This window comes from Tursiops truncatus, chromosome 8, assembly GCF_011762595.2.
Source record: "Tursiops truncatus isolate mTurTru1 chromosome 8, mTurTru1.mat.Y, whole genome shotgun sequence".
In the NCBI taxonomy this organism is placed as follows: domain Eukaryota; kingdom Metazoa; phylum Chordata; class Mammalia; order Artiodactyla; family Delphinidae; genus Tursiops; species Tursiops truncatus.
In genome coordinates this window covers 18685669-18711172 of record NC_047041.1, presented here as the reverse complement: position 1 = coordinate 18711172, position 25504 = coordinate 18685669, and the positions used below count along the sequence as shown (strand labels likewise).

The 25504-nt window shown below is 51.7% G+C and overlaps 1 protein-coding gene across 6 annotated transcripts; it reads right to left on the bottom strand.

Annotated features, from left to right (window-relative positions):
• Positions 1-1309: 1309 nt before the first annotated feature.
• TMPRSS5 (transmembrane serine protease 5) lies at positions 1310-24530 on the bottom strand. Of its 6 annotated transcripts, XM_073808199.1 has the most exons (15): positions 19904-24530; positions 17493-17616; positions 17009-17107; positions 16396-16518; positions 15143-15278; positions 14691-14804; positions 13139-13182; positions 12294-12456; positions 11168-11346; positions 9453-9551; positions 8846-8988; positions 8427-8579; positions 7898-7997; positions 7462-7503; positions 1310-7145 (listed from the first exon to the last, which is right to left on the bottom strand). In XM_073808199.1, the coding sequence occupies exons 1-15, from the start codon at positions 19904-19906 to the stop codon at positions 6949-6951; spliced, it is 1719 nt and encodes a 572-aa protein (XP_073664300.1). In that variant the 5' UTR covers positions 19907-24530; the 3' UTR covers positions 1310-6948. The 6 variants fall into 6 exon arrangements, with proteins under 6 accessions (XP_073664300.1, XP_073664299.1, XP_073664296.1 ...); XM_073808198.1 differs by lacking the exons at positions 7898-7997; positions 12294-12456 and having other exon boundaries at positions 1310-7503; positions 11168-11370; positions 19904-24520; XM_073808195.1 differs by lacking the exons at positions 7898-7997; positions 12294-12456 and having other exon boundaries at positions 1310-7503; positions 11168-11370; positions 17009-17616; positions 19904-24521.
• Positions 24531-25504: the final 974 nt, after the last annotated feature.

Here is a 25504-nt window from a genome sequence, read left to right as displayed (position 1 = left end):
TCTGGGCATTTTTCCACTGGGCATGAGCCCAGGGACCATCATGGGGGCAGGGCTGATGGATGTGGGGCTCCCTGAAATGTGGCCAGTGCTTCAGAGGAGAGAGGGTGCTCAGAAGAGACCATCTCCTTCTGGCATCTTACCTCTGTCTCACTTGATGGACCAGAATAAATTTCAACTCCCATGGAGACCAGACAAGAGAAGCCCTCCCTGCTCTGGGATGCTTACTTTATAGGACTCGGTCCTGTAGGGCCAAGACCAGGGTGAGGCAGGAGCCAGCTGGCCCTATGGGATGCTGAGAGCCATGCCTCACTTGCCTCATCCTGTCCTGGCCCTTTTTGACCAGACTCTCCCCGAGGGGAGAAGCTCACAGGGCTGAGCTAATATGCCCACCCAGAGCCCATGTGCCCCCTTCTAGACCCTGGGATTCAAGTGGCCCTGAGACTGCACAGGCATCTTTCCCTGAGGGCAGACCCCACTGGTGGGCATCCCCCTCAAAGCAGGATTAGTGCCTCTCGTGGCTCCCACAAGACCCTGGGTAGGACCAGCTTTCCCGACGCCACCATGCTCCGGGACAGAATCCAAAGACTCAAGGATTCTAAATTCACATCTGGCCTTTCACATCCTTAAGAAAGTATATTTGTCATGGCAAGAGGAGAGAACTTTCTTTCCTTTTTTTTTTTTTTTTTTTTGGCCGTATCCCATGGCTTGTGGGATCTTAGTTTCCCGACCAGGGGTTGAACCTGGGCCCTCGGCAGCGACAGCACGGAGTCCTAACCACGCACCGCCAGGGAATTTCTAGGAGAGAACATTTTTAATTTAACAATTTTTTAGTTTGATGTCACTTTTAACTATTTAGCTACATGGTGTTTGGCCTTCTACCCACACAAATGGTAAAGTGGGCCCGAGGGAAGCAGTCTGGAGAGGGTGACAAGATTCAGAAGCCCCTTGGATTTCCCTGGTGGCGCAGTGGTTAAGAATCCGCCTGCCATGCAGGGGACACGGGTTCGATCCCTGGTCTGGGAAGATCCCACATGCCGCGGAGCAGCTAAGCCCGCGAGCCACAACTACTGAGCCCGCGTGCCTAGAGTCCGTGCTCCGCAGCAAGAGAGGCCACCGCAATGAGAAGCCCGTGCACTGCAACGAAGAGTAGCCCCCACTCACCTCAACTAGAGAAAGCCCGCGCGTAGCAACGAAGACCCAATGCAGCTAAAAATAAATAAATAAAATAAATGAATTTATTAAAAAAAAAAAAAAGATTCAGAAGCCCCTGTGGGGAAATGACCGCACCCCTCCCTCCCCCCCCCCACACACATGCACTCACACACACGCTACTACAAGTCTGTATTTCTGGTGTATGACCACTGTGGTTGATTCTTTCTGGTAATTTATGACTAGGTCTGCCAGGTTAGCATGTTGAGGGGTGTGGGGTTAGCATGGTCACCCTGAAGGATGAGGACTTTTTGGTGAGAAAGAAGCATCGTAGTCTGCGTGAGAACTCCCCTGACATTGACCATGGAGGAGGCAGTAAAGGTGGTAGGGGCCCTGTAGGTGGAAACTGGCCAGAGTCTTGAGGGTTAGGGGACAAATTCTGCAGAGCCTTCCCCAGACTCCTCACATTTCTCCTCCTCCCTCCTCTCCCCTCAGGCCCCTCAGGTTTCCCACAAAACACACACACACACACACACACACACACACAAATACACAGGCACTCACACAAACATACACCCAGACACACACACAGACACATACAAATACACAGACGTATACCCAGACACACACAGACACAGAAACACACAGGCACACAGGCATCCATACACACACAGTACGGATGACATCCCCTCCCAGGGGCCACCCCCCATCTCTCAGACCTTCCTCTCTTCTCTCTCCCACCACCAGACCCATTAAAACTGACTTTGTACAAAGAGTGGCCCATTTTTGGTGGCCCCAAGAGAAGTACGATGTCATCAAGAGAGAGGTGGGTGGTGTAGCCTTGGACACACGTGCAGAGGCGACACTGGATCCTGTCCACAGCTACTTTCAGCTAAAAGGTTCTGGATCCCAGCCCCAGGCCAGGCTAGGCTGTGATAAAAGTCATTTGCTGACTGTGTCCATTACCAGGGCCACGAGTGACAGCCGAGCCCAGCCTGGGGCCCTTTCTTTTGGGGTCCCCACTGGCAGCACTGCCTGTCAGGCCCAGCACGTATGTGCCCCTGGGGTTAGAGATTCAAGGACCCAAGCTGCCTGCCATTGGTTCCTGCAGGGGGAAGGCTGGAGAGTGGGGGGAGGGGGCACTCTGGCCCCTGGTAGTTGGAGAGTTGGCCTAAGTAGACCCCTCCCAGCCTCACCTTCACTTGCACCCCACAGCCTTTGCAAAAAGACTGACAAGGGTCTGACTTTCTCCGAGCCCCACAGCATCCCCACCTGCTCCCGCCTCTCCTCCCCCGGATCCACTGTACAAATACAGGGCTACTGCCAAGCTGTGGGAACAGTAAATCTTCCTCACTCTTTTATTCATGCCCTCGCGTCTGCAGACAGTGCCGAGGAAAAACAAACCCCACCAAATCCCCACGGACTCCAGCAGTCTGGCAGCCTCTTCTTTGCTCCTCTCTGATCCCCTCCAGGAGGCAGAGGCCAGGAGAAGAGACCGACCCAGCTCTGATGTGGGTGGCAGCTCCCCCCGCCCCCTGCCGCCATCCCCTCCTCCTGAGGGAGCTCAGCGAGCACCTGTCACATGCTGAGCCCTGTACCACGCTCTGGGGAGCGGAAATCAGTGAGACCTGGGGAAACTGGGTGGTCAGTATTCCTGGCTTCCAGGAGAAGCTTGCTCAAAACATTTGGCAAGATGAGTTGCGGCTGCCCTGGGTGCCGTCTGAGGAGCCACCGAGGGGAAGGATGGGGAGCCAGGTCAGCTGCGGCCCCTGTGGAAGGAGGGACTCTCGCTCCAACAGCCTCTGGACCAAGGCAGCATCTCTGCAAAAGAGTCCAGATCTTGAGAATTCCTGGGAGCCTCTCCTCCTGCAACTCTGGGCCACCAGGGAAAGCTGCTTTTAAGCTCAATCAGACCAAAGGGGGACTGGAGGGGGCCAAGGGGAGCTGGATTTTGCCTTTTATACAGAAGAGAGGCGATGGACTTAGCATGACCCACTGTCTTGTTTGCCCAGGACTGCAGGGTTTCTGGGGACACGGGACTTTTGGTGTTACAACTGGGACAGTCCTGGGCAATCTGGGAAGGTGGGGTTCCCCTAACTGAGGGGCCATGGGAAAGGCTCCACCCTCTGTGAGCCTGACATATGGCTCGGGACAGAGGACAGCTTGGACCCAAGCTGCCTGGTAATGGTTCTGCGGGCGGAAAACTTTCTTCACTACTGGGCCACGTGCAGGAGGAAAGGCTGGAGAGCAGGGGGTCCTGTGGGCAGCTCAGGAGCTGTCAAGGGAAAGTAGGCAGAAGAAAAGTATCTGCGGACTTCAGGGCAGGGAGGAAATTCCCTCACTGTCTCTAGGGAGCTGGCACCCATGGGGCCCCACCCAAAGCCTGGGGTGCTGGGAAGTGAGCTGGGGAGCCCCTGAGAAAACCTGTCCTTGAACCCTTCACCAGTGTACATGGGACATGGGGAAAGATGGCTTTAAAATCTTCTGCCTGGTGCCTCATCCTCCCAGGACCCAGAGGGCAGTCAGAGTGCTGTCCTGGAGAGGGCCTGACACAGCAGAGCAAGCTTGTTCCTTTAGATCTGTCCCAGGGAACAACCTCTTCTCCATGGGTGTCCCGACTGGATGTTGGGGGTTGCAGAGAGATTTCTCCAGAGGCAGCAGAGGTTTGTGTTAAAGGCGGCCTGATAAGGCAGATCCCACGGAGACGCCCTCACCCAGACCCCTTATTTGATAGATGGGAGACCAAACTCCAAGAAGGCTGAGTCACTAGCTTAGGGCAGCACACTCTCCAGTGGTTAAAGACCCAGACGGGACTGTCCACCATCAGATGCCACAGCCAGAGAGATTCCTTGGAAGGGAGGATGCACAGAAGATAAGCCCAGGCCTGTGAAAGCCCCCGCCTTCCTGTCACATTAGTGACAGATCACGCCTTCTGGAGCCAGGACTCCTCTCTCCATTCTGTTGAGTCCCCAGCGTGGTCCAGCCCAGCACCAAGCCCAGGAGAAAACCCGCCAGCAGACTTCCCTGCACTGCTCGACCCTGGGGCTCCGGGGCACAGGAAATCTGCAGAGGGTGCCTGCAGGCTCTGCCTCTCCCTTTCCTGGCCTCAGAATGTGTAAGAAAGACCAGCTTCACCTCTCAGTAGGAAGCTGCTCCCTACCTACGATAAGGAGCCTTCCTGGAGGTGGAGGTATTTAAGACACGGTTTAAAGGGCCATTAAGCATACTGGGCTGCAATGAGTTTAGCAGGAAGCAGAGCCCCAGTGACGCAAACACAAAGATACATTCTGGTGTGTCTAGTAGGGAGGTGGGGAGGGATCCAGACCCAGGATGACGAGGGAGGCGCAAGAGTGGGAGCAGGCGTAGGTGGGTTCTCTTCTGAGCAACCAGGAGGGTCCTAAGTACATGGCCAGGAGAGGGCAGAGAAGGAAGAAGAGAGAAAAACAGTGGGGAGACTCAGGAAAACCATCTCCTGACAGCTACTGTACCGCCCTCTAGCATTTACAGCATTTCCAGTTTCGTCCTATTGTGGGTGAACCCAACACTTCCAAAAATAAAATGCAGGAAACAGCCTGAGAAATGTTTCCGAGGAATGACAGGGCTGCCCCCTCGTTCACAGCAACTCTCCTAGGAGAAGCAGGACTCCACGGAAAGTCTAACAAGGAGAGAGAGCCTGCACCCCGCTGTACCCTCCAGACCCCCAAAGCACAGAGAAGGAGTAGATGAGAGAAGGGCTCTACCCTGGGCCTGGCAGCCAGGAGCCACCTTCCTGGGAAGTCTCAGGAGGCTGGCAAGCTCTGCCCAGGCAGGTGGGATACTGAATCCCTGGGAAGAGAGACAGGTTTCCTGCACACAGAAATGCCCTGACTTAGTCAACAAGAGGCCCTTGGAGCTCCCTTAGCAATTACTGCCGCACCACTCAGCCTCGTGCCTGGCTGGCCGCTAATAATTTATTGCAAATACGTCTCATGGCTCCAATAAGGCAGCCGCTTCTCTGCCTCTGAATTCCCTGCAGAGCATCACACAGCTGGGCACCCAGCTGGTCCTCATTAAAATCCTTCCGGACCTGAATCTTGTCACCCTTCTTTGCTCCCATCTCCAGCCCTGCCCTCCAGCAGCCAGCCCAGGGCACCCACTTTTCCTCACTTTCCTAAGGGCTGGATTGGTAGCTGCCAATACAGGAAGGGCAGGTGAGAGCCTCTGAGTCTGTAGATCTGACTGGTAGCCTGGTGAAAGATACCAGGACCTTCCATAGGTAAACAGGGAATCGTTATTAGCAAATTCTCTAATTAGGATTCTCTTTATCGTCCTCCTGTGGAAAATACTCATTTGTAACATTTTAAGTCAGACCACGCAGAACTGGAAATCTGTAAGAACGTTGCCCAGGAAGGGTCTCTGGCAGGAGCCTCTTCCCAGGTTTTGGTTACCTCACCTATAAAAAAGAGGGATGGCAATGCCTTACTGTAGGCAGGGGACTAAACCAACCTTCCCATTCTATACTTCTGTGCAATATTGGACCATCTCGTTCATCTGTTTGCAAAACAGTGATGTGGATTTGGCGTGAAAAGAATCGAAGTTCCCATCCTGGCTTTGGCGCTTATTAGCGGGCTGGTCCTGGGGAAGTCACTTCAGCTTTCTGAATAAATTTTCTCACCTGTGAAATGGGCACGATAATAATATCTTCACCACATAGATGGTGTGAGATCTAAATGGGATACCACGTGTGAGCAGGATTGATAAACCGTAAAATAGTATCCAAGTGTTACTGGTTATTAACAGATCATAATGACTGTGGTAAATAAAAAGCTCCCTTTAAATAAGCAAACGCCTATGGGCAACAACAGAAACACAAAAAGATCATCGCTGATGGATTTGCTGGTAACTCTTCCCTGCCCAGGGAGATCGGCAGCCCTGAAACCGCCTCTTGAAGTGGGGACCCACCAGAGTCGGGTAGTAAATGCTGATCTCGGGATGGAGGCTGGAGGTCGGGGCTCTCAGAACACAGGGACAGACTACCCACCACCTGCCAGGGCCTCACCCACGTTGCTTCTGCAGTTGGGCAGCAGACTCCCAGCAGCCACTTCCCCAGCTGTTTTTAAACGACAGTAAATTGTGGCCCTTTTTTTTCTAATGCAGTTCTTTGCAAAGGAAGCAGACCCTCCAGGAATGAATATTCATTTGTACTACCCCTCAAAAAAATGCTGATAAACTCCCGAAAAAGTTGTGTTATTGCTAAACGCTAATTGCATTTCCTTGGGTAAGCACCATAAAAAATTCATTGCAGCTTTTAGAAATAAGATACCAATTGCATTTTAATCGCTGGAGAGGAGAGAGTGGGGGAGAAGCTTAACCAGGAAAATGCTAACTGGGCAGAAACTCAGAAAGACATCTCCCGAGCCAGAAGGCCCAGTCCTGAAACAAGAGCTGAGGAGAGATGGGTCTCGTGGGGAAGCCAGACCCTCCCGGAGGGCGCACTGACTCAGTGGCACTCAGACTTGCAGCATCAGAGCACCTGGAAGGCTGGGGCTTTCTGTTGTCAATCATGACATGTACATTTAACAAATGTACAGAATTATATGAGCAGGAGTCAGTTCCAGAGTTTTAAGAAACATGTATGGGAGGAAAATTGTAATTCTACTACCCCTTAATGTGGGTGTGAGAGAAAGAGAGAGAAGGGGGGTGGGGGGAGGACGGGACCAAGGCCATACATCATTTCACTTTAATACCAGAAGACCTGGACCAGTTCACAGAACTGTCATTTAAAACCTACACCTTGTTCCAACACCAAGCAGAGTGTTCTTACAGTGCCCCCACCCCACCCCCGCCCCCCGCCCCAGCAGGGCCAGTCAGAGCCAAGTGAGAGCAGGAAGTAGGTGAGATCGACAGAAGAGTGGGGCGGATCCTGACTCCATGGGCTTCACCTGGGCTGGTCCAGCCTTGACCCCATCTGCCCAGGAGCTTCCCAGCCTGGGTCTGTAGGGAGGCACTTCCCCCACCTGAGAGCACAGGGAGAAGGCAGACCCAGGGCATCCCTGAGCATCCTCCCAAAAGATGCGCACAGGGGCTGGTGTGGGCGGGGGGCAGAAGGGCAGGCTCCCGACTGCCGCCAGCACCCTCTTCCTCTCCAGCTGCTCCCTCCCCACCTCCCGGCTCCCCGACCTTCCCAACACAACCCCAGCTTCTCTCCTGTCATTGAGGCTCTCTGGTGAGATAGAGGGGCTGGAAATCAGGGCTGGAGGGGAGAGGCCCTGTGGCCTGGAGGCTGGCCGGTGGGTGGTGACTGTCTCTTGTGCAGTGATAAGAGATCCACACCTTCTGCGTCCGGGGCTGCTGCTTCTCCTCCATCTAGTGGACCTGCCAGAGACCCCAGGAAACATGAGGCTGGTATGCAATGAGACTGAGGAAACAACAGGACCAGGGGAGGGAGTCCTGGGCTGAAAGAGAAAGGAGCTGATCTACAGAGTGGCTCCACCCTCGGTTAGCCGAGTAACTAGCATTTTAATAAATCACTTGACCACTCAGAACCTTCATTTCCACTTCTATCCCATGGGGCTAAAATATCTGCTTCTCTAGGTTTTTTGTAAGGTTTGAATGAGAAGGTGGATGCCTAGGTCACCTGTAAACTCTCAAGTTTATTATCTACCACCTGCCCTGAGCCCAACCTTGCAGAAGGATGCTTCCCACTATCACACCCTGCATTTGTAAAGTACTTTATACAGATCACGTGCTTTTATACACATTCTCTCACTTGGCTCTTCCCCCGAACGGATGAAGTGGAGTGGCCGGCCCAGGATCACACAGAATGAATCAGTTGCTGAACTCAAACTGCTACATGCTGAGCTCTCTCCCTAGGGCAGGGAGAGCAGGCACGACCAGGGATGAGTAATGGTCATAAGTAAGTACATAATAACACCTGGATCACTCACTCTAAGCCTGGCGCTGGGCAGGCCTTAACTCATGTCATCGTCACATATAATGGCATATACAGTAGCCACGATGGTTACTACCAGGACACTGAGGTTTACCAAAGTTAGGAATTTGCCACAGGCCACACAGGAAATGGAAGATCTGGGCTACAAATTCAGGTTAACTCTTCCTTAGTGAATGCTTAAATTGATAGAATGGATTCAACGTTATAAGCATCACTTCTTCCTTCTCCCAGTCTGGGAATATTCCCCAGCTCCCAGCAGGGCCCAGGCCCGAGGGATGAGGGTCACGGTTTCCGAGGGTTACTGGTCCTTCACAAACAGGTCTGCCCCACCTGCCCCCCGACTCACCTGCGCCGTGTCCTGGATCCAGTCCAGGAATTCGGCAACCTTGGCGTAGACGCCGGGGTGGTTGGGCTCTGCGCAGCCGCGGCCCCAGCTGACCACCCCCACCAGGCGCCACGTGCCCTTGTCCAGGCACACCAGGGGACCCCCGCTGTCCCCCTGCGGCATCCAGGCACCGGGACACAGAGTAACAGGCAGTTAGTCCTTCCTGGTGGAGTGGCGGCAGACCACTCCCCAACCGCCGACCCCGGGTCTGGGAACACAGGCGGTCCTGCTTCCAGGACGATCCCGTCTTGCCTTGCGCCCCCCTTCAACCCGCAGCGCGCTGCCCACTTGCCTGGGCGCCCCGCTCGCAGAGAGGGTGTCAGCTGGGCGCCCGGCCGCAGGCCCCGCCCACCCCACACCGGGCCCCCGCCCGCCCGCACCTGGCACGCGTCGGCCCTCTGGTCCAGGTAGCCGGCACACAGCATGCGGGGCGTGAGGGCCCCGCTGTACACGCAAGAGCTGTTGCAGAGCTGGGTGCTGAGCAGGGGCACCACTGTGTCCCGGAGCGTGTCCGACCTGTGGGCTGCGGGAGGCAGATGCGGAGATGGAGGGGCGCAGAGAAAGGCCCGGGAAAGCAGGGCAGCAAGAGGGCCTTAGAGGCCCCGGAGGTGCGGAGGCCCAAAGAGGGGAGCCCAGGATGGGAGCTGTGGACTCTGGGCGAGGAGGCAGGGGTCCGTCAGACTTGGGGGCTGGGAGCAAAGAGGAGTAGACCCCACACATACACCCTGATGCTGAGGCCATGGCCCTCCTGGGAGAAGGGGAGGGGGAGGAAGGGGCCTGGGTTTAGGGGAAAACACCAGGTTGTTCTCCCAGAAAGACCCAGGCAGGGGAGACTGGGGCCCCTGGGTCTGGCCAAGGGTGATGCCAGAGGAGAAGGGGGCTGCTGCTGCCCTGTGGCCAGGGAAGGAGGAGGTGCCTCACCTTGGGAAAGGATGCCTCCCCGACACCCACACCCCTGTGCACCCCGGGCCCTGGGAGCTGACTCACTGTGGCTGGGGTCAGTGTGGCCCCAGCCAGACACCCAGCACTGCGAGCCCCTTGGAAAATCCTGCTCTTCAGCCGGCAGGCACACGGCACCCACGGTGTCTGTGGAGAGGCAGGGGTCCTGGGTCCCACTCCGGCTCGGCCTCCCTGCCCGCGAGCCTGGGAAAAGGACCAGGGCGGGCGCGTCCTCCACACCCCCTTCTCAAACAGTCCTGGCTCCGGCCTCCCGTACAGCCGTGCGGGTCAGGTACTGCCCCCCCTGGGAGCCACCATTCACACAGAGGACAGTGTGGAAACTGCAGTGTGCCTGGTGCCCTAGGCCGGGCGGTATACACACGGTGCATCCCCACCTAGGGCTGAGGGGGGATGGAAACTCCTTCTGGGTGTTTGTACCTAATTTCTCCTAATGAGGACCCATTTTGGATTTTCCCCAGGGTGTGTGGACCCTCTTGGGACATGGTTTCCAAAAGTGTGCGACCTGTCCTGTGGGCAGAGCCTGAACCTGATTTTACGTAATGCATAGACCTGCCGTTAGATAAACGCCACTTCGCTGGGAGAAAGTATTTCCTCTTCGGTTCTCCTTCAGCCCCTCTTCTGCGCCAAGGAGAAAGCGTCTGTCTGGTGCTACTCTGTGCCTCTCTTCACGCCTGCCCACTCCTTCCAAGCACAGAGAGAGCGGCCTGACGCGGCAGTTCCGCAGAGCACAGCGCCTAGCTGGGACCTGAGCACTGTTTTGTTTTCACTCTGTGCATTTTTGTGGTTATTATCTATTTAATATAAGTCATATGGATTCTCCAATTAGGTAGTAACCTAACATTTCCCTTTAAATATATTCATGTCAATTTAGAAGCATTAACTGTTGAACAACGGTGCAGAGAGCACCCATATACGGTAGAATTTGTGAACGGCATAGAGCAACCACTGTTGCTGGGGAAACCCAAGGCTCCAGGTAGCAATGGGAGGGAGGAGTGCTGAGTGTGTGTGTGTGTGTGTGTGTGTGTGTGTGTGTGTGTGTGTGTGGTGTGAGAGTAGGTGTGCACAGGAGTAGGTGTGCATACTTATGTGAGCCTTGCATGAGTGTGTCAGCGTGTGAGGGCATGCACACGTGTGTGTGTGTATGTGCGAGCATGTGTGTCTGTAGGTGAGTGCACTTGGCACGTGCGTGTGGAAGAGCTGCCCTTCAAGCAGATGCTGTGGAGGAGACGCTCTGCCCCGGGAATTGTTTGCCTCGTGAACTTGAAGAGAGTCAATTCGCTCTCTAAAGGTCAACATCCTTATCTACATACACCAGCCTCAGCTCCCCGTCAGGTTTGTTCTGAGGATGGGGTGAAAGAATATTTGGTAAGGTAAATCTTATTAACCGTAACATGGTGCTAGTTATTAACTGTTATCCTATTAACTGTCAATACATAGTTAACTATTATTCACTATAGCCCAGCTGGGACCTGGCACCAGCAGCCTGTTGGGAGATGGAGCCACTGAGAAGCTCTTCTTGGGACCTCGAGGCAAATCCCGCCTGCAGCCCAGATGGGAAAAGGGCCAGAACCTTTGTCCCCAAAAGAGTGTGTAGAAGCGTTGGCACCACCCCAGGTCCACGTGATGCCAGAGTCCACGACGGTCACCAAATGAAGTGAACGTTGGGTTCACAGCACAAGGGGGTCTTAGGAACCCACGGGGCTCTCGCACTCCCTGTGCCACCCCTCTCACCACAGCCTCACCTGAGAAGTGGAGCGGGGTCCGGAGCTGCAGGAGGGCCACGTCGTAGTCGTGGCTCTGGGCACTGTACAGAGGGTGGGCGATGATCCGCTCCACCACAGCCCCCTGGTGTGGCCTGACCGTGCTGTGGCTGACCAGCCCCGCGTGGACCCGCCAGCTGGACCGGCGGGACAGCCTGAAACTGCACAAGGGAGCTGAGCTGAGCCTGGGGGAGGAAGGGGCCGGAGACGTTGACATAAATGAGTTGGTTGGGGGAGGAAGCCAACAAGCACGGCTGTTAGTGGGGGCCCCATCACCATGCTGCAAGCTCCCAGAACCCAGGCCTCTTAGAATCCCCCAGCAGCTGGCAAGGCACTGGGCATGCAGTAGGTGCTTAATAAATGCTCAGGCACTGATGGAGAGAGAAGTGAGACACTGTGATCATTGGCCACCACCCCTGCACTCTCCGGCATAACCCCCTTCAAGTTTTACAGCAAACATGGAAGGGCCTTGTGTGATTATCATAGCTCTAAGCGAGTCAGCAAAGCTTTCCTCAGTGCTGTCTCCCCACTTCCTAAGTGTGATGGCTGGGGAGGCACTTCGGCTCTCCCAGCCTCGGTTTCCTCACTATAAGATGAGGATTACATCACCTGCCTTGCCCGCCATCAAGAGAAGAGGGCCGAAGAGCTCATTCATTCCTTCCAACCAGCATTTATTAAGCACCTACTATATTCCAGGCCACGGGGACAAGGCAAGGGAAAAATCAACAAAGGGATTCAGTGGTAAACAAGACTCTTCCCTGCCCCCATGGAGCTTCCAGTGTAAAGGGGAAGAAAGACATTAAACAAATAATTACATGGAAATTGATTTAATTACAGTGGTGATAAACGTTAAGAAGCATGGAAGGCTGTGAGTGCGAAAGCATTTTAAAACGTGAAGACCAAACAAAACTAAAGAACCAATATTTGTATGACTGCTATTTAGGCAGGGCTGTTCTTGGCACTGAACAGGGAGAATTTCACAAACACCGCCCGGACCCACTCTCAGCAGACATGGGAGGCGGACAGTTGGACATTGTATACAGGACACACCAACGGCCAGAGAGAAAATGCTAGGGGGAACCCTCCCCCCGGCAGCCCCCAGCCTTGCCTGTGCACACAGTGCGCCGCGGTCACCACCCAGTGCGGGGCCAGCACGGAGCCCCCGCATGTGTGCCGGGCACCCAGGGCCACGCTGGCCTGCCAGGGCCAGCGCCCGGGAGCCACCGCCTGCCCGCCCACTATCTGGGAAGCCAGGGGCCTGGTCCCACACTCTGCAAACAGACAAGCACGGGTGAGATGGAAAGAACGCGGGGTGGGTGTCAGCACTGTGCTGACTGTCGAGGCCTGTGGTGCAGCGTGGACGGCTCCCATTTATCATTCCTGGCCCTAAGCATGGGGCGGGAAGCTGGAAGTGTTGCTTACACATCCACCTGCCCCATCAGATGGTGCGCTCGCTGAGAGCAGGGGTGCTGCCTGTACCATCTATGGAGCCCCAGGATCTAAGAAAACGCCTGTCCCACAGGAGGGGTCAAATGGTGGCATGTGGACAGACGCGTGGAAGGACAGATGAAGAGATGGCTAGACGACCGGGAAGGCGGGTGAAAGGCACTCTGCAAACTGTCTCTCACTTGGCCCCTCTTCCCCACCATCCTTAGTCTCCAGAAGCTGCTGTTTCCCCTTTCCCCAGGGGCCAGGGAACATCGGAGGCCAGGGCGGGGAGTGAGGCAAGGAGGTCATCCACCCAAACCAGTGGCTGGTGGTGAATGGGACAGAGGTGTAGACGGGGCTCTGTTTGGGCAGAACTCTGTCTGCAAGAAGGGGCCCTGCAGGCAGGTGAGCAAGGACTCCTACCCCAGACCCAGCTGAGCTTCCCAGTGGGGATGTCCCACCCTGAGGGCACGGGGGAGATGCCCTCCTCCCACCGCCTCCTTCCCGGACCAGGACAGGACTCACCAGAGCATCTGAGGGAAACAATTTGACCAGAAGTACAGCTGCCCCTGCAAAACAGAGGCAGTGCCAGCAGGAAGATGGGCGGGGCCCACCCCAGGCTGCACACCCACCCGAGGGCCTGGGGGAGGGGGTCGTTGTTGGGGGAAGCAGTGGGGGCCTCTCTGTAGCCACAGCCACCTGCTTCCTGACCCCACCCAAGCCCCCAGGCCCCTGCTTGTAGCAGGTCTCTGGGACAGCAGCTGTGCTCTGCCCAGTCGTCCCGGGCACACAGGACTTCGTGGTCCTCCAGTTGGATCTGGGCAGAACCCAAAGTTACAAATGGGGCGTTCGTGAATGTGAAAATCCGGCTCTTCCCACTAAGGCCCGTGAGTAATGTGTACTCAGCGGATGAGTGGGTAAGAGAGTGAGTGAATGGACTCAGTTCTTCGCCCCGTGCTGCGGCCTCAGATGACTCCACTCTCTCCCAAGCCCTTCGCCCGGCCCTGTGTACTCATATGCCTGCTCTCCTCTTTCCCCTCCTCTTACTTAGCTAAACCTCAACTCCTGGGAGTTCCCTGGCGGTCCAGGGGTTAGCACTAGACGCTTTCACTGCTGAGGGCCCAGGTTCGGCCCCTGGCTGGGGAGCTAAGATCCCACAAGCCACATAGTGCGGCCTAATATAAATAAATACAATTTTAAAACACACTGTTAAAAAGGAAAAAACATCAACTCCTTTTGGAGCAAAGCCCTCTTTCTTGACTTCTCTCTTGCCCCCAGCATCCTAATGCCTGGATTCTACTAGTTTCCCAAATCCATGGCCCCCCGGCTCTCCTGGCAGAGTCAGTCCCACTCCTACTTCCCTTTGCCCATCAAGGTATCTAAGACAGGGACCCCACGTTCCCCTGATCGGCCCACAGGGGACAGGAGCTGGACAGGAGGGTTCTGAGATTCAGGCGGGAACAGTGGTGAAGGGGTGAGAAGGCTTTAGAGCAGGGACAGGAGGAGGCTGCTGGAAAGCTGGAGGCCACCCAGGCAGGGTGAAAACCCGCTCAGCTTGCACCCACCCCCAGGATTTGGGGAAGGGGCCATCCCAGAGCCCTCTCTTCTCTGGAGGGTCTCCAGGGTCCAGACAGTTAACCATCTCTCTCCTGAGATAGCAGAATTATCCACATAAAGTGCGGCAGGGGGGAGAGGGACTAGTTTGGAGACAGGAACCTCGTTTCAAGACTTGCTTTGGCTGCTATCGGTTCTGTGACCTTGCACAAGGCCCTTTACTTCATTGAGTCTCAGTTTCCCCACCTGTAAAATGGGAATAGGAGTACCATTTCAAATCCTCCAACAATAACACCCAATCCTGCCGTTCTCGTGAGGGGCCAATAAGATGAAGTATGTGAAACTTTGGTGGGCGGGGCTCCTGTGAGCTGAGTCAGCAATTTCTAATTGGGAAATATTCCTCTTTGTTGTCCTGTCTTACACCTCCAGCGTCCTCGCCACCAGGCTCTCATGATAGGAATATTTTTGCTGCATTGTTCACCAGGAAGCGAGGGGCATCACTCAGCCCCCTGAGAAGCCCTACCTGGGCTGCCACACCTCCTCCGGGAGGCCTCCCAGTCTTGGAGAGAGCTGAGCAAACTGCCTGGAGCTGTTGAGCCTGATGTCAGACAGGTTCACTGCCTTGTGGTCTGTGAGTCTTGGCAGGAGAAGGGAATAAAACGGGAGGAAATCAGCTTTAAACTGACGATCAGCACGAGAGATGGGGGTTAAGTATAACCGGAATGTGATACTATACCAGTGTAGTGACTGAACAAGACTTTGACAATGACCTCTTCTGGGATTTATATTTGTTAAAAATCAAGGATGTTCAAAGGAGAGAAACAGACCGGGGCACCATCATGCCCAGAGGCCAGGAGATGACCAAAATGACCTCCTGAGTACTTTGATGGTGACAGACAGATAGAGGTCTTCAATGCTCCTCCCCCACCCACCAGCTCTCCACCCTCCCCAGGCCCCACTTCTGGCCCCAGCTACCTGAGATGCCCAAGGCTCCGGCAGATCCGTACCCCCAGGGCAGAGCTCCAGCCCTCATGGCAGACCAGGAGCCAGTCTGGCCAGGCCCTCACCTGCACTTCCAGCAAGAAGTCCTCGGTGTTTATTCTGAAAGACACTGAAACCACAGCATGAAAGCCACATCCCACCTTCTGCGAGAGGGAGGGGCGGCATGGGCAGGGCGAGCCAGACCTGGCCACCATGGGACCCAAAGAGGCCTTCACGATAGCATCTGGGTCACCCCATATCGAACTCCCTGTTCCCCAGGGAGCCAGCCGGTTCCGAGAGCAAAATAACCCCTCTTTGCGCAGCCTTTTAGGTTTGTGTTTTAACCAAGTGCTTGTAAACGTGCTCCATCACTAAGTGTCACAGCAACCCTGTGGGGTGAGAATTCCCATCCTCCACATTCTGCAGAGGGAAGTAAGGCACGGAGGTTAAGCGACCCATCCTAGGTCACAGGATCTGCAAGTGATGGATCCAGGTCTTCTGATTTCAAATCTCATGACAATACTAGCGATGGTTCCTGTTCGTTGAGCATCTGCTTTTTCCACGCTCTGTGCTAAGCCCTTTTATTTTATGCTCTTATTATGCTTCCAACTTCAGGCGGTAACTATTTTCATCTCCACTTCATGGAGAAGGAAACGGAAGCTCAAAGCAGTGATGGAACCAAAGGCGCACACAGCTAGCAAAAGCAGGCTCCAACCTGACCCTAACTAACCTCTGTAACTGATTCTACCCGCAGCCTTAGCAGCACCGTATCTGCTGACCCTCAACTCTTACCTGGAGGGGAGGGGACAAGTTTTGGGTGCGGGATGCGGAGACAACGTGGCGAGACGTTCCCAGCCCTCTGTGTGTTCTTTGCCCTGGACCCAGACCCTTGCCGGCCCCGCGCTGGCCCCCGCCCCCCCCCACATCTGGCTTCTCTTCCCCACACCGCAGCCTCACGCTGCCCAAAGGGCGAGTCGCCATCTCTCCTGGCAGCCTGGGCTCTTGGCCATGCCCCCGCTAGAGATCAAGACCGTCCCCCAGGAGTGCTGAAAGCCCTAAATCAGAGGTCAGCTCTACAAGGCTGGGCCGTGGCTCCACCCTCACAGTACGGGAAACACAGGTGGGTGGCAGCGAACTCGTGGCCCTTCAGTTTGGTCCTCTTGCCCCGAGCCAGAAGGGAGGATCCCACAGCTGTGCAGGGGCCCGGGGCCCAGGTGGGAGTCCTGCGACCTTGGGGCGCGGCCCACCTGCTCTGGGAAGCGAGGGGAGCAGGGCTTCCTCATCGCTGGCCTCCGAGCAGTTTAAGCTCATATCCTCATCCTGCAGGGTCCCGGGAACAGGCTGAGGGGCAGCCGGCCACAGATACAGCGCTTCAGAGGACAAAGACAAGGAGAGGCTGGGGGAAGGAAGGGACTCCCCTAGGAGGGGGCCAAGGAGCAGAGCAAGGGACCTGCAGCAGAGGGAGGCAAAGGCAGCCTCGGGGGGGCTCCTCACCGCCCTGCCCGAGGCAGGCCCCCCGCAACGTGCAGAAGAGAGCCATTGCGCTCTCAATGTCTCTGTCTCTGTCTCTGTCTCTCCCTCTGACTGGGAAAGATCTCTTGGAGAAGTTTGACAAGGGCCTCCCTGGATCATCCACTCGAGCACATTTCTCACTGTAGGACTGAAATGTTCTTTACGGAGAGCCCGAGTCCCTCCTGCTGGCCCTTCACCCCGTTTCTACGTGCTGTCTACTCAGACTAGATGGAAAAGACGCTCATCCCACCTGCCTTGAACACCTGCTCAGCATCTGCTCCACTCTTCCAGCATCCCCCAGATCCTGTTCGTTGCCCCTCCCCTGCCACTGAAGGTCCCAGCACTGACCTAGAAGCCAGGAGCCAATGCTTGCACCAGCCAGCAACGCCAGGGCTCCGAACGCCACCCAGCCGCGCCGCCCTGTGCACCAGCGCCCTGCCCAAGAGACTGTGGGGGAGGAGGGCAGAGGAGCATCTGGGGACCCTGCCTCCGCCTGCCAGCCGCTCTTCACCCCGAGGCACCACCCCGGGACCAGGCAGCCGCCGACTCGCAGCGGTAGTTTGCCCCACTGCACCTGCCCGCCTCCCCCGGCCCCATCATCCTGGGGTGGGTAGGGGGCAGAGGTCTGATCACTGGCGCCTCGGAGCCCACTCAAGCCCCCAGATGGGAAACAGCAAAAGCAGGTCTGGGATAAATAGTGAGACAGCCTCTCACCATCGGTCATTTAAGGCGGACCTGGGAAGATCTGGGGAAAAAGAATCTGGAGGATGTAGGAAGATTGTCCCTTCACTGCCCCCACCCCGTCATTCCCCGATGGCCCAATCTGGCCTACTGGGTTGCTGCTGGGCCTCGGGCCTCCGCAGTGGGTCTCCTGGCTCTGCTCTGAAGATCCAGGATCCTGGACTCTCCTCTGCATACTGAGCCTCCATGGGGGCTTGGCCATCCAGCATCAGGCTCTGGGGAAATAGCTGTCAGTCACTCACCAAGGAGAGAAATCACCACCGACCACAAGAAGTCCCCACTCTCTAACTCCAGCCGGGCCCTCGTTGCCACTTGTGAGCCTTTTTTCATCTTGGGGACTCCATGTGTGTTCCCATAGATGCCCCTAGGGCCTCCCTGCTCTCCTGGAGCCCCTAGCCCCGCTCACCTTTCTCTCACACAGCCAGTAAGTGTCAGAGCAGAGACCTGAGCCCAGATCAGGCCAACTCCAACGCCCGCACTCTTCACCACCCCCTTGGAAGTGGTGACATGGTGGCATGGAAGACATCCACTGAATCCCTGAACATCCCTCCTCAGATCCTAAGATCCCATCCTTCCTCATTCCCTCCTATTTTGGAGGAAAAACTGCCCCTCCCCTACGAACCATGCATTCATTCACCCAGTAAATAGTGTTAAGCCCAAGTGGACAGTCCACGGTGGGGATACTGTAAGTCCAAGGTAAATTAACATGGACCTCCACAACCACCGCCTCAAAGAACCTACCTGTGAGTCCTGAAGATAAGTCATGTAAACAAAGCAGCACAGGTTCAGTGACAGAAGAGGAGTTCAGTTTAACTAACATTGGAATTCCAAAGGAGAGCTTACTTCTTGTTGGGGAGATCAAGAAAGGCTTCCTGGAAGAGGCAGCCTCTGAGACAGGCCCTCATAGATGAATAGGGTTTGAACTGACATATATGGTCATTGGGTGTTCCAGGAAAAAGGTGTTGAGGAGGCAAAGGAATGGGAGTAAGAAAGCATAGAGTGGGGTAGGTCAGACATTTGCCTAAAATTCATGTGCCATGAAGAAGAGTAATGGAAAGTAAGATCTCGGCAAAAACACTGGACCAGCAGTTCAAAGCTAAGTCTACATACAGCCTACTATATGAACTTGGTAACTCATCAGCCCCCCAAATGTCAACTTTCTCCTTTATGAAATAAGACTGATAAGCCCTGCTGCCCATTGAGGAGTCTCCCCCACCTAGCTTTGTCTCCATTCCTTCTCCATGCCAGAGCAATCTTTCTAAAATGCAAACATTAGCAAGTTAACACCGTCTTTAGAGTATCTAATGATCTTTGTAGCCTTCAGGGTAAATCCAAATCTCCCTTGCATAGCTCACAGCATCCTCTGTGATCTCGCCCCTCCTCGCCTCTCCATCCTCACCTGGCAGCACTAACTCCTCCACGGCGTAACTCAGGGTGATACTAACACACATGCCTGTCCTCAGCATCCTCTCACTCTCACCACGGAGGCATGGCACCTGCTGTCCCCTTCCCTGCAGACTGTCTCCTATGACCTTGCAAGATTCAGCTTAAGTGTCATTTTTCCAGGAAGCTTTCTTCAACCCAGGTAGCACCTATTGTGACCCTCTATTATGCTCATTTACTTCTCTCTCTCTCTCCTTCCTCTCTGGTCTAGGCATCCCAGAGTCTAGCTCAAGGCCTAGAACAAAGTGGGAATTCAGTTAATGCACACTGAATAAAAGGAAGGAAGGAAGGAAGGAAGGAAGGAAGGAAGGAAGGAAGGAAGGAAGGAAGGAAGGAAAGAAGGAAGGAAGAAAGGAAGGAAAGAAGGAGGGGAGGGAGGGAGGGAGGGAGGAAGAGAACAGATTTTGTGGCTGCAAGGGTTTTATAAAGTACAACACAAATATTAAGTATAATAAATAATATATTAATAAGAAATACATATAAACTATGGGTCCTTTCTTTAATGAACTTATAATCCAGTAAAGTAGAAAGAGTCCCTTAAAGTTGAAGTAAGTCCCGTCTCCCCTGCAGACCACCTTCCCCTGTCAACACAGCCTGGTCTAGAGAGAATTCCAGAGCGTGCTCAGCCTTTCTTCCTGTCTCAGTATCAACGGAGCCTGGCTTGAAGTTCAGCCTCTGAACAAACTGGCCTCACCTTGGGAGCTGCCCCACTTCAACACTCACCTGTCCAAGGCCATGTGGTAGCCTGCAAAAATGGTATTTAATGGTACAGGACTTCTTCGTCCTTTTTGTGAGGAGGAGTTCATGTAATAATGATTCGCTAAGTGCTGCCTACAGGCAAAGTACCTGGCTAGGCATATGGGGGACAAGAGTGGGAAATAAAAGCCACACCTGGGGAAAATCAAACCAGGAGGTTGACCACATGGGTCCCCTCTAGAGCCCCCTCTCCTCTGCACCAGAGCTGCCAGAGGAGATTCCTTCCAAGAGCCTAGAATTCCAAGGGTGGGGTCAGGGGTGGGAGTAGAAAGAAAGAGAGGGCAGAGCAGGGTATGGCCTTACCATATGGGTCCGTGGCACCAATGCAAAACCTCAAGGTCTGCTAGGTAACGTTCTGCTCCTGTTCTTGGATCAGCATTGATTAAATAGCCCGGCCAGCTTGGTTAGAAGATGAGGGCTCCCTAGCTCACACATGGCTTCTCCCTTCACCGTCCTCCACACACACACACACACACCAGAGAGACAATGAACTCTGCTCAGAAACCATGAATAGATCCCTTGTCGCAGGAAAGGGAGTCAAGGGCTAGCCTGGGCTGGGCAGCCCCAGCCCCTCCCATCAGCTAACTGGAAGCTTAGAAGCCGAGAAAAAGGTTAGGAGGAGGAGGGGGAGCCAGCTACTGTTGCTTAGCAACAAGATCCCTTGTGCCAAAAAGTGTGCCCCATGCATGCTGGCACAATCCCCCCACTTCCTGCTGACAGGGCTGTATTCAAGAGACTGATATTAGCATTTGTTCAAATGTTTGAGTCCTCTGGACGATAACTCAGTTCTGTGTGGGTTGGCTTTTCCAGCAGTCTGGGGCTATCACCATGTTGAAATTGGGACGTTGATAAGGGATCTTTGTGACCTGTCTCCTCAGGGCTGCACCGCTCACTCCAATGCCAGGGAAATGGGGCCTCTCCACCCCACTGCCCTGGGGACCAGTTCCTATAGGAGACCTCAGTGCTATGTTGCTTCAAAGCACAAGGTGGCCCAGCTGAGCCCGGGATGGGCTGAACACACCTGGGAGCCATATCTCTTTAGTCAAGGAGGAAGAAGAGGTCCCAAGGAAGGGAAAGACTGGTGTGGCTCCCCTTCCTCCAAATGCCTCTCATAGATCCCTCAGATGAGACAGTTAAGAACAGGGGCTTTAGAGTCAGGCCTTCATCCAACCCCAGTTCTGCCACTTCCCTTACTCAGCCTTACCTGTAAAGTTATGAAAATATTACCTACCTCATAGGGTTTATGCTAGAATTAAATGAGCTATTGAATATAAAATTCTTAGCTTTATAGCTAGTATCTAGCACAGACTCTATTCAGTAAATATTAGCTGCTATTATTATTAATGATTACTGTTGAACCTCACTCACAATGAAGGGACAGAGGTCAGCTATGAGTCATAGAAGCAGGAGGAGAACATGGTGGCTGGAGCTGAGAAGCTCTTGGCTAAGTGCTGAGGTCTCCTAGGACAATACTCTTCAGCCTACAAATCTGTATACTTACAGTGTGTCATGAACTAGCCTGGGCATGGGGAATGAATAAGTCACAGGCTAGGAGCTTGCAGGCTGGGAGGAGAGACAGTAACAGATATAAAGAACTGTTGTTTTCTGGTTTTTGTTCTGTAAAAAGTGAAATAACAGAAGCTTGAACACAGAGGTATAGGAGAATAAAGGAATAGCTGACTCCTTTGCTCAGAGGACCCAGAGAAGCCTTCACAATGGAGGAGACATTTGAGCTCAGTTTTGAGAAATGAGAAGGCAATCACATAGAAGGGCATTTCAAATATAGTGCAGAGATGTCAGTGAAAATGGGCAAAGTCCCCCCCAAATTGTCTCCTCCATAGCAATGAGAAAACTGCAAAAAATTTGTCAGAATTAACTTTTTTAGAACTCTGGAAATTAACCAAAGGCTTATAACAATATGGGAAGAGTTTATTAGAGAAAAATGACAGACCACAGCTAACATCATACTCAATGGTGTAAAGCTATAAACTTTTCCTTGAAGATAAGGAACAAGGCAAGGATGCCCACTATTGCCACTTTTATTCAACATAATATTGGAAGTCAAGTCAAGTCAAACTGGGCAAGCAAAAAAAAAATTAAAGGCATCCAACTTGGAAAGGAAGAAGTAAAAACTGTCATTATTTGAAGATGACATGATATTATATCTAGAAAGCTCTAAAGATTCCATCAAAAAGCTGTTAAAATAAATGAATTCAGTAAAGTTTCAGGATACAAAATCAATAAACAAAAATCTGTTGTGTTTCCATAGACTAATAGCTATCAGAAAGAGAAATTAGGAAAATGATCCCATTTACAATTGCATCAAAAAGAATAAAATGCCTAGGAATAAATTTAACCAAGGAGGTGAAAGACCTGTACACTGAAAACCATAAGACATTGATACAAGAAATTGTAGAAGACACAAATAAATGGAAAGATATTTTGTGTTCATGGATAGGAAGAATTAACATTGTTAAAATGTCCATACTACCCAAAGCAATCTACAGAGTCAACACAATCCCTATCAAAATTCCAATGGTATTTTTCACAGAAATAGAGCAAACAATCCTAAAATTTGTACAGAACTACAAAAAACTCTCAAATAATCAAAGCAATCTTCAGAAAGAAGAACGAAACTGGATTTCAAACTATATTACAAAGCTATAGTAATCAAAACAGTATAGCACTGGCATAAAAACAGACACATTGATCAGTGGAACAGAATAGAGAGCCCAGCAATAAACCCATGGTTGATTCATTTGTGACAAAGGAGGCAAGAATATACAATGAGGAAGGGTAGTCTCTTCAATAAATAGTGTTGGGAAAACTGAACAGCTACATGTAAAAGAATGAAACCAGACCTTTATCTTACACCATACAGGAAAATCAACTCAAAATTTATTATAGACTTATATTTAAGACATGATACTGTAAAACTCCTAGAAGAAAACACAGGGAGTGAGCTCCTTGCCACTGGTCTTGGCAATGATTTTTTGGATTTGACACCAAAAGTAAAGGCAACAAAAGCAAAAATAAACAAGTGGGACTACAGAAAATTAAAAGGCTCTGCACAGCAAAAGAAACCATCAATAAAATGAAAAGGCAACATGTAGAATGGGAGAAAAATTTGAAAATCATATATTTAATAGGAGGTTAATATGCAAAATATACAAGAACTCATACAACTCAATGGCCAAGAAAAAAAATCCAATTTTAAAGTGGGAAGAGGATCTGAATAGGCATTTTTCCAAAGAAGACATATAGATGGCCAACAGGTACATGAAAATGTGTTCCACATCACTAATCATCAGGGAAATACAAATCAAAACCACACTAAGATATTACCTCACACCTGTTAGAATGGCAGGCATCAAAAAGACAAGAGATAACAAGTGTTGGCGAGGATGTGGAGAAAATGGAACACTTGTGCACTGTTGGCAGAAATGCAAATTGGTGCAGCCACTACGGAAAATGGTATGGAGGTTTCTCAAAAAATTGAAAAGAGAACTACCGTATGATCCAGCAGTCCTGCTTTTGGTTATATACCCAAAGGAAATGAAAACAGGATATGGAAGACATGTCTGCACTCCCATGTTCACTGCAGCATTAGTCACTGTAGCCAAGATGTGGAGAAACCTGTGTCCATCAATGGATGAATGGATACTGAAGATGTGGTCTATATATACAATGGAATATTACTCAGACATGAGAAAGAAGGAAATCCTGACATTTGCAACAACAGGAATGGACCTTGAGGGCATTACGCTAAGCGACATAAGCCAGACAGAGAAAGACAAACACTGCATGGTATCGCTTACATGTGGGATCTAAATAAAAAGTCAAACTCACAGAAACAGAGTAGAAAAGTGATTCCAGAGAAATAGGGAGAGTTTAGTAAAAGTGTACAAAATTTCTGTTATACGATGAATAAGGTCTGAGCATCTTATTCCTCTTATAATTAATGTAAGTTATAACATGGATGACTATAGCTTATAACGATGTAATATATAACTGAAATTGGCTGAGACAATAGAACTTAAATGTTCTCACCAAAAATGAAAAGGTAAATATATGAGGTGATAGATGTATTAATGAAGTAGATGGAAGATACAGATAGCAAATCATGAGGTACACTTTAAATATCTTACAATTTTATTGGACAATTGTACCTTAATAAGACATTTTTTAAAAGAGTGATTCTAGATTAAACTGAGGTTAGCCTCTTCCTTGCTGTTGTCTCTGCCTGGCTGTCCAAGAAGTCTCTTTTATTTATCTCTCTGATACTCCTTCCATCCAAGATGAGCCATTCTGGGTTGCCCTGGCCATTTCCCTGGTTTGGACAGAATATCCATCTCTAGAGTGAGGTAGCAGGAGCCTAGGGTTCGAAATTTAAGGAGGCACTCACTAGCAAATGGACTGTCAGCCCTTGATTACCTTAAGAGTGATGCCTTCTTAAATCATGTGCCCTAGTGTGCCTTATCGGAAACCAGCTGAAGCAGAACCCCTCTGTGTTCTTCCCCTGGTAATTCAGATTCAGTCTCACCTTAGTCCTGTCCCTGCTCCCTGGCCTCCTCCCCACTGATACTCCCTGACTCCCCAGTACTGCCTCTACGGATGAGCCTCGACTCCTGAGCCTTGAGACCCTTGCTTTCTCTCCTTCTTCAGCCACTACTCTCAAAAACAACAAGGGCCATTTGCAACTGCCCTTCAGCTGTGCTCTGACACCTCCAGACAGATAACACTGTGATCTTTCTCCTCCACCCAAATGGAAAGACCCACGTGCAAGTTATACAGAATTCTCAGACCTATAAAATTCTCTTTTTCTTTAACATCTTTAATGGAGTATAATTGCTTTACAATGGTGTGTTAGTTTCTGCTTTATAACAAAGTGAATCAGTTATACATATACATATGTTCCCATATCTCTTCCCTCTTGGGTCTCCCTCCCTCCCACCCTCCCTATCCCACCCCTCTAGGTGGTCACAAAGCACCGAGCTGATCTCCCTGTGCTATGCGGCTGCTTCCCACTAGCTATCTACCTTACGTTTGGTAGTGTATATATGTCCATGCCACTCTCTTACTTTGTCACAGCTTATCCTTTCCCCTCCCCATATCCTCAAGTCCCTTCTCTAGTAGTTCTGTGTCTTTATTCCCGTCTTACCCCTAGGTTCTTCATGACCTTTTTTTTTCTTAGATTCCATATATATGTGTTAGTATACGGTATTTGTTTTTCTCTTTCTGACTTACTTCACTCTGTATGACAGACTCTAGGTCCATCCACCTCACTACAAATATCTCAATTTCGTTTCTTTTTATGGCTGAGTAATATTCCATTGTATATATGTTCCACATCTTCTTTATCCATTCATCTGTCGATGGACACTTATGTTGCTTCCATGTCCTGGCTATTGTAAATAGAGCTGCAATGAACATTGTGGTACATGACTCTTTTTGAATTATGGTTTTCTCAGGGTATATGCCCAGTAGTGGGATTGCTGGGTCGTATGGTAGTTCTATTTTTAGGTTTTTAAGGAACCTCCATACTGTTCTCCATAGTGGCTGTATCAATTTACATTCCCACTAACAGTGCAACAGGATTCCCTTTTCTCCACACGCTCTACAGCATTTATTGTTTGTAGATTTTTTGATGATGGCCATTCTGACTGGTGTGAGGTGATACCTCATTGTAGTTTAGATCTGCATTTCTCTAATGATTAATGATGCTGAGCATTCTTTCATGTGTTTCTTGTCAATCTGTATATCTTCTTTGGAGAAATGTCTATTTAGGTCTTCTGCCCATTTTTGGATTGGGTTGTCTGTTTCTTTGTTATTGAGCTGCATGTGCTGCTTGTAAATCTTGGAGATTAATCCTTTGTCAGTTGCTTCATTTGAAAATATTTTCTC

Excerpts from the sequence above, each read along its gene's own strand:
- TMPRSS5 (XM_073808195.1), bottom strand. The coding sequence starts at position 17,384 with ATGACCGATGGTGAGAGGCTGTCTCACTATTTATCCCAGACCTGCTTT. Across the intron at positions 11,371-13,138 it reads TGTTTCCCTCAGATGCTCTG|GCTCAGCTCAGCTCCCTTGT; the intron begins GTGAGTCCTGTC and ends TTCCTCCCCCAG. Across the intron at positions 7,504-8,426 it reads GGATCCAGGACACGGCGCAG|GTCCACTAGATGGAGGAGAA; the intron begins GTGAGTCGGGGG and ends GGTCTCTGGCAG.